This window comes from Mandrillus leucophaeus, unplaced genomic scaffold (assembly GCF_000951045.1).
Source record: "Mandrillus leucophaeus isolate KB7577 unplaced genomic scaffold, Mleu.le_1.0 Scaffold714, whole genome shotgun sequence".
Lineage (NCBI taxonomy): Eukaryota > Metazoa > Chordata > Mammalia > Primates > Cercopithecidae > Mandrillus > Mandrillus leucophaeus.
In genome coordinates this window covers 289,968-298,696 of record NW_012107742.1, presented here as the reverse complement: position 1 = coordinate 298,696, position 8,729 = coordinate 289,968, and the positions used below count along the sequence as shown (strand labels likewise).

The following is an 8,729-nucleotide window of genomic DNA, read 5'->3' as shown; positions in this document are numbered from 1 at the left end:
TTTTGAGACTGAATCTTGCTCTGTCGCCAGGCTGGAGTGCAGTGGCGCAATCTCAGCTCACTGCAAACTCCACCTCCCATGTTCAAGTGATTCCCCTGCCTCAGCCTCCTGAGTAGCTGGGACTACAGGAGCGCACCACCACACCCAGCTAATGTTTTGTATTTTAGTAGAGACAGGGTTTTACCATGTTGGCCAGGCTGGTCTCGAACTCCTGACCTCATGATCCGTCCACCTTGGCCTCCCAAAGTGCTGGGATTATAGGCGTGAGCCACCACGCCCGGCCCTTTATTTCTTTTTATACCAAATACAAAATATTACGTTCTATAGATATACCACATTTTGTTTATCTGCTTGTCAGTTAATGAACATTCGGTTGTTTCTACATTTTGGCTATTATGAATAATGTTGCTATGAACATTGGTTTTTCTATAGACATATATCTTCCCTAGGAGTAGAATAATGGGATCATATGATCACTCATGTCTAACTTTCTGAGGAACTGTGAAACTGTTTTTCCAAAGCAGATGTACCATTTTACATTCCTACCTACCGTGTGTGATGGTTTCAATTGTCTCTATATATTTCCCCATCTTCTTAAGTATTACTATTTTTTTTTTCTGACAGTCTCTTTTGTTCCGGCTGGAGTGCTGTGGCATGATTTCAGCTTACTGCAACCTCCGTCTTCTGGGTTCAAGTGATTCTTGTGCCTCAGCCTTGCAAGTAGCTGGGACTACAGACCTGCACCATCATGCCCAGCTATTTTTTATATTTTTAGTAGAGACGGGGTTTCACCATATTGGCCAGGCTGGTCTCAAACTCCTGACCTCATGTAAACCCCTCGCCTCAGCTTCCCAAAGTGCTGGGATTGCAGGCATGAACCACCAAGCTCAGTCAGTATTACTACCTCTTACCTGAAAACTAGGAAAGTAAACTATATCCATGAAAAGAGCATCAACAAAAGAAACCATATAAGCAGTTAAGAAATGGGGCCAAGCTTATTAATCCCAGGACCTAGAAGGAGGGTCAAGGATTAATGCTTTCTATCACATCCTGGGTACTGGCAATGAGCTCTTCTTTCACCCTGAGGCTTCTCAAATTCTATACTACTTTCCCCAAATGAAAAGTCATAATATATGCCTATTTACAGAGAGGAAGGGAAAAAAATTTAGAGAATATTTTGGACCACAGATAGCCATATGCAGCCTTCTATTTCTATTTGAAATACAATATAACAACTATATTTTCCTGAATAGACAAGTAAATGGAAACATATCTGAAATGAAAGCTAAGGCTATGCCATATTCATAACTCACAAATAATTTTAAACAACATTGATCAGTTTATAATTAGCAACAAGGTAGCATGGGATATGGGGCAGTTTTCCAACTGGAAGAGAAATGCTAAGAGGCAATAGTGCCACATTCTGGGTCAGTCATATTTTTAATTTGTTTTTCAGAACACTGCAGATTAGACTAAAATTTGGCTCTTAAACTACAGAAAATAGATTCTGGTTCTCCAAATATCTCCAAGCCAAAACTGACCTCAAATCTGTCTATATATTTCTCATAATGCCTCAGCAGCTAATTTATAATTTCAAAGAAGCAATAGCTAAATCTATGTTGGTCTTTCAAAAGTAAGAGCCTATAAATGACTGGGTCTCTTCAAATAGCTGTATCTAGGCTGGGCGCAGTGGCTCATGCCTGTAATCCTAGCACTTTGGGAGGCCAAGGCAGGCGGATATTGCCTGACCTCAGGAGTTCGAGACCAGCCTGGGCAACATGGCGAAACCCTGTCTACTAAAAATACAAAAAATTAGCCGGGCATGGTGGTGCATGCCTGTAGTCCCAGCTACTTGAGAGGCTGAGGCACAAGAAATGCTTGAGCCTAGGAGGTGGAGGTAGAAGTGAGCTGAGACTGGGCCACTGCACTCCAGCCTGGGTGATAGAGTGAGACCCTGTCTCAAAAAAAAAAACAAAATAATAAAAATAAAAAATAAAATACATAAAAAACGAATAGCTACACCTAAAATAAACAACACAGAGTACTAGTAAACAATGTAAATTATGAACTGGTGCCTAAACACCTTTGCAACTTCAATTTTTTAAATCTAAGAAATGCAAACAATCACTATGATTTTTTTAAAGTCTATAAATTTGGAATCCTTGAAACATCCCTGGAATTTTTTTTTTATTAACATGAATAGACACCAATTTTATTAATACGAATAGACACCAAGAAAATGGACTTACACCATGGTGTAACTCCCTTACTATGAGGGACAGAAAGATCATAGAGAGAATCTAAAGCAGCTCATTATATGTGAGTGATTTACCTCTTGCTACTTTTTTTGTCCACTTAAGGTGAGATTAGGCCGTAGGCGCTCCAAACTGAACTGCAGCAATAGTTAATAACTTACCAACTGGACTAGTAGAAACTCGCTGGGAAGGTGGTCTGAAGCCAGGTGCCTTTGAGTTATCAGGATGCATGTTTTCCAAGTGTCCAAGCACTGAGTTACCCAGGAACGCTGACTGAACAGTGAAAGAGGCATCTGCAGCCACTCGTGAGGACAGTGGACCATCTCCCCAGCCCTGGTTAGATGGCACCTGACTACTATCAAAAAGACTGCTGAAGTGATTGAAAAGTGTGGCTGGGCCAAATGTAGGTGGCAAAGATTTATTTGCTGGGTTTATGTGCATCTGAGAACCATTCATAATGTTCACAGCTGAAGAAAGCTGCACTGTAGCTGGTGGGCCTTGAGGTGGTGTTAAAGTAACTGGATTTGTAACAAAAATAGACTGGGGATCCTGGTGAATAGTTGCATTTGGTACCATGGAGTAAAAAGAACCTCTGGGCTGCATTCGATGAGAAACTCGAGGTGCTGGTACAGCTAACTGAGGTAAATTACTGGTGTCCTGATTATCAGCAGCAACCATTCTGGGTGATGTCAAAGTCAATGGAGCAGGTTCTGAGTTAGATGCAAAAGGCATTGACATAGGACTTAAATCACACACACTGGATGGCTGTGCCTCCTCTTGTGTGTTACCAGAAGTAGGAGTGGGACTACTGGATGGGTGAGTTTCTGGAGCTCCCGGGGTGTTGCTGGCAGAGCTACTGCAACTGTTTGCAGCTGAAGATGGGGTACATAGGTTTGCCATGGGCTGGTCCTGTGTGGACACTTTCTCTTTGGTGGGTGGCACAGCAGAGAAAGACTCCATCTTTTGTGAAGAAAGCTGTGCTTGAGAAGTACTTGCAGGTAGAAATGTGGTAGGAGCTTGCCCGCTAGTGATAGGTGCAGAGGAGACAGAAGGCAGGGAACTACAAGTGCTTGTCACAGAAGAAATCACTGTTGCTGGAGGACTCGTCTTAGGCACACAGGCAAACAACTGCTTTCTGACTGATGAAGGAGTCCGGGTATTAGTGACACACAGTTGCTGATTGGCAGCAACTACAGAAGAGACAGTGATAGGACAACTGGCAGTAGCTAGTCCAGCAGACTCTGAGGGTAAAACAGTCCCGTTCTGGTTAGGTAGACGGCTTGTGTTATTATGCTTTGGAGAGCTATTTGTGTTGCCAGGATTCACAGGTCTCACTGGGAATGGTCCCCACGTGTTAGGAGAAGGTGAGAAGGTTCCTCCAAACTGGGCCATGGGTAAGCGAGGATGCCGAATCTGCTGCATAGTTTGAGCAGCCAGCAGGGCAAAATGAGGGTGAGGATAAGCTAAGGGTAGAGAAACTGGGAAAGAAGAACGTACATTTGTTGGAACATTCTTATTAAGTTTATTAGCGGGCTGGAACGTAGATAACGTTGTTGCCTGTGAAGTTACAAGAGTTGGAGCACCCAAAGGAAATGCATTTTTACTGGAAGCTGCTGTGGTACCTACTCCAGATGAGAAGTTAGCATGAATTGATTTGGTGCTGGCAGGTGTTCTGATATGATTTTTAGGAATCAAGTCTTCCAGTTCCTTAGCAGGATCTTGAATGAGTGCATTGATTAGTTGAACTGCATATCTTGTTGATTCTGTGCCACCCCTGGGGAAAAAAAAAAACAGAAACAAGACCAAAAACATTAAAAAAAGAAAACAAACAGGTAATCTTAACCATCAAATAAAGTTCTTAATTATACCATACCTAACAAAGGTATGCTTCTTATAATTTCTACTCAGAACTAGCAGTATACATTTTGCACAATTACCTTATTGTGATCATTCTCTCGCCATTCTTATCTTTTTGTTTATCCACATCAATATGGGCACCAGTAACATCTTGTATTGCAGTGATGTTGCATCCTCCTCTTCCCATTATCCTGGACACCACTGAGGCTGGAACAGACAATTTCTTTGACCTATAAAATGAAGAATACACATGAACTTATGAAATTAAATGTCTCTTTATTAAAAAAGATGTCTCAGTAAGTATGTTCATGGACATTTTGTAGAATAACATTTCTCAAATGCTAAAGAGGAAATTATTAAAAGTTTTTATTTTAGAAACTGATCTCTTGTAATATTGAATTGAATTTAGTAAAGTTAAAAATTACATTGCCTCTGCAGTTTCAGAGAACCTAACTTTAAAAATTACACTGCCATTTAAAACAAAAATTATATTTAAATCACTCACAATATAAGCATTCAAATCTGCCCAAAATAATACACATCAACTAAACTACAATGACCCTGTTAAAATAGTGAATACCATATTATTAAAATCCACACAGAATAACCATGCTAGCTTATTCATTTTAAACCAGTATCAACAGCTCATACTTAGCAACAAAAAATAAAGCCTCAGGTCAATGATGAGCTGACATGTATTCTGAATCTAAAGTTGATTATTAGTACTTTAGTTCTAGAATTACTGAGACATGAGAAAGAAAAAAAGAAAGAGAAAGCCTTTACATTTGAACTACATAAAAAGCAACTCAGGTTATCCCAAAAAGCCAAAATTTCTTGTGTCATATAAAATATGCATGCAAAATTTATACACTACTTCTAATTTTACTTTAGCATATTCTGGATTTAGTGTGGCAATGCAGTTTAAAATAATGACCACATTCAAATTATTCATTAATTAACTAGGTAGCCATCTCACATGAGAAAGGGAAAATACATGAAAGTTAAAAAGATGGCCGGGCACAGTGGTTCAAGCCTGTAATCCCAGCACTTTGGGAGGCCGAGACGGGTGGATCACGAGGTCAGGAGATCGAGACCATCCTGGCTAACACGGTGAAACCCCGTCTCTACTAAAAAATACAAAAAACTAGCCGGGCGAGGTGGCGGGCGCCTGTAGTCCCAGCTATTCGGGAGGCTGAGGCAGGAGAATGGCGTGAACCTGGTAGGCAGAGCTTGCAGTGAGCGGAGATCCGGCCACTGCACTCCAGCCTGGGTGACAGAGCGAGACTCCGTCTCAAAAAAAAAAAAAAGAAAAAAGAAAGTTAAAAAGATGGAACTAATTCTATTTACCTTCGTACAACTTCTTTCCACCCTTCTTCTCTTTTCTGACCCCTTTTAGGGCTAGTGAGATTCAGCTTTATGTTTGGAGAGCTTAATGGCAATGACACTGTCTTACAGCTGGTTGACAAGGAATTAGGATTCACTTCACCTTCAAGTCTAAGAAGAGACAAATAGCAAGTACAATAAAAGATAAGTTTTAAGATAGAAACTCAAGGGAATATTCCTTTATAGCCAGAGTTATGCTGAAATATTAGTATTAAACTTTGGCACATCAAATAATCAATGAGTCAGAAAAACAGAAATAGAGCAAAGAGCCCATCATTTATTTTAGTATTAAAATGGATTCAGATGCCAAAAATTAGACCAAAATCAATAAAAATGACATAGTTAGATAAAATCAAAGCATACAAATACTTTCAACTTCAGACTATGAATCCTATAAACATTTCTAATAATCTCATTTCCCAACTAGCACATGATCAAGAGGACATGGGTGAATTTCAGTTTTGAATATTGAAGACAGATAATGTGGTAGAATTCAATTGTTTAACACAACTTGTACTTGGATAATATACTTCAAATTCTTGTGCCAGGCATGAAGAAGGAAAGGTGCAGGTAGAGTTAACAAATCAGAAACATTTACCGTGTCTGAGTTTTGGAAGTAGCAGTACTTGTCTTTTCTTCTTGGGAATGAAGGAGCAGTGAGGGGTATTTAGAGGAATTCACATCCATCACAAAATTTAACTCTTGGCTTTTACCACCACTGCTACTCTCACTGTTGCAGTCTGTGCTGTCCAAGTTATCTGAATCACTATTCCCACCTGCACCACCACCTCTAGGTTCTCCATTTATTTTATTTTTATCTGCCTTTTGTTGGGCTAAAGACATATGTTGTTCTGGTAAAATTAAATGTGTTGTAGGAGGGGTTTCTTTTGTTTTGTTCTTCTTATTTTTCCGATTGGCGCTGGGAGTTGTCACCACGTTGGCCCGTTTTTTCCCAAACACATTTGTGAATGTTGCAGATGTTGCAGAGATTCCAATTGTGGTGGTGGTGGTTGCACTAGGAGGTTCTATGGGAACTTCTTGCTCCACTGAAATGGTTAAAAAGAATAAAAATCATACTGAGAGTCACAGATCTCAAAACAAATTCTGACAGAATATATTTGATAATTCATAATAATTCAGACTTTTACATCATATTTTCCTTTCACCAGTATTCACTAAGAAATAAAAAAATCTTTATTTATTCATTTTTTTGAGATGGAGTCTTGCTGTGTCACCCAGGCTAGAATGGAGTGGTGCGATATCGGCTCACTGCAACCTCTGCCTCCCGGGTAGCTGGGACTACAGGCACACGCCACCATGCCCGGCTAATTTTTGTACTTTTAGTAGAGATGGGGTTTCACCATGTTGGCCAGGCCAGTCTCAAACTCCTGACCTTGTGATCCACCCGGCTTGGCCTCCCAAAGTGCTGGGATTACAGGCGTGAGCCACTGCACCCAGGTGAAATAAAGCAATCTTTTACTGTGGCCAGGCGCAGTGGCTCATGCCTGTAATTCCAGCACTTTGGGAGGCCAAGGCAGGTGGATTGATTATTTGAGCTCAGGAGTTCAAGACCAGCCTGGGCAACATAATGAAATCTTGTCTCTACAAAAAATACAAAAATTAGCTGGGGGTGGCGGTGCACACCTGTGGTCCCCGCTACTTGGGAGGCTGAGGTGGGAGGATCACCTGAACCTGGGGAGCAGAGGTTGCAGTGAGCCGAGATTGCGCCACTGCACTCCAGTCTGGGTGGCAGAGGGAGACCTCATCTCAAAAAAACACACAAAAAAAATCTTTACTGTTGTTAGCCTAATAAATAATTTACTATTATTTGTTGTTAGAACAAATATACAATATATTTTCTTGTCTAAGGTAGTATAGGACACACATATTAGCAATATTCTTAATATTCTTTTTTTTTTTTTTTTTGGCCCCTGTCACCCAGGCTGGAGTGCAATGGTGTGAACTCGGCTTACCACTTCCACCTCCCGGGTTCAAGCAATTCTCCTGCCTTAGCCTCCTGAGTAGCTGGGATTACAGGCATGTGCCACCACGCCTGCAATCCCAGGCTAATTTTGTATTTTTTTTTTTTTAAGTAGAGACGGGGTTTCACAATATTGGTCAGGGTGGTCTCAAACTCCTGACCTTGTGATCCGCTCTTGGCCTCCCAAAGTGCTGGGATTACAGGCATGAGCCACCACACCCGGCCCAATATTCTTAATATTCTTAATTCTAGTCTCATGAACCCAAACCACAATATAGTTTGAATTTAGGACACTTTTCAAATGTATTTTAGAATTAGAATTCAAGTAGAACAAAATTATTTGCCTACTACAAGCACTGCCAGACAGTACAATAAATAACTCTTTTACTAAACCCATCTCTACTGACATTTCAGGCCTCTATATCCTTGAGCCTGAATCTCAGCTAAAAATAAACTGAGAAACTGTAGTTCTAATCAGTAGAGGAAGAGTTACAGAAGAATCTCAAAAAACGGTTGCAAATCTCTTACTGTATTGCTTTTAGTATATATGCAATGTTTTACAAGGTGACTTAAATTACAACTGAATTTCTTCAAATTATGTGCTTGCTTTCTCCTTGTTTCTCTGTATTAATTTGCAATGCAAAACACTTTGAAATACTTACTATAAAAGTCATTGTCCATTTCAGATTAATAAAGTAATCAAATGTTTAACTAGAGTTAACTAGAGCAAAGAGCACTCAAAATGAAGTTGATAAACAAAGGAGAATTTTCTCATTAATTCAGATGGTTTGTTTCTCACCATCTTCATCATTCTCCTCTTCATCTTCATCCTCTGGTAGTTCTGAATTCTCCTTAGGTTTGTTTTCTTCATCTTCCTCCTGTTTCCTTTTCTGTTCCTCTTTTTTCTTTTTTCTCTTTTCTTTTCTTTTTTCTCTTTTAGCGGCAAGAGCCTGCTTTCTGCTCTCTTCTCTTGACTGCAAATAAAGCAGGTATATAATTTTACCAATAAGGCAGTAATGTAAAATAAAGAATGAAATGATACACAGGGATCTTCATGGATGTTATTCTCAAAACACATTTATAAATGCCATCAAGAAAAAATAAACTGGACGCTATCAAAATTAAAAACTTTTGTACTTCAGAGGAATCATCAAGAAAGTAAAAAATCAGCTGGGTGTGGTGGCTCACACCTGTAATCCCAGCACTTTGAGAGGCCAAGGTCGGTGGATCACCTGAGGTCAGGAGTTCGAGAC

At 40.0% G+C, this 8,729-nt stretch overlaps 1 protein-coding gene across 2 annotated transcripts in view; it reads right to left on the bottom strand.

Moving 5' to 3' along the window:
* Window positions 1-8,729, bottom strand: part of LOC105528348 (ankyrin repeat and KH domain-containing protein 1) — a 130,467-nt gene that overhangs the window by 7,738 nt on the left and 114,000 nt on the right. For both annotated transcript variants that reach the window (XM_011965058.1, XM_011965059.1), the window contains 5 exons: window positions 8,276-8,450; window positions 6,094-6,541; window positions 5,460-5,606; window positions 4,193-4,342; window positions 2,417-4,029 (listed from right to left, as the gene is read on the bottom strand). In XM_011965058.1, the coding sequence (XP_011820448.1) occupies window positions 2,417-4,029; window positions 4,193-4,342; window positions 5,460-5,606; window positions 6,094-6,541; window positions 8,276-8,450 (2,533 nt within the window). The remainder of the gene's footprint in view (window positions 1-2,416; window positions 4,030-4,192; window positions 4,343-5,459; window positions 5,607-6,093; window positions 6,542-8,275; window positions 8,451-8,729) is intronic.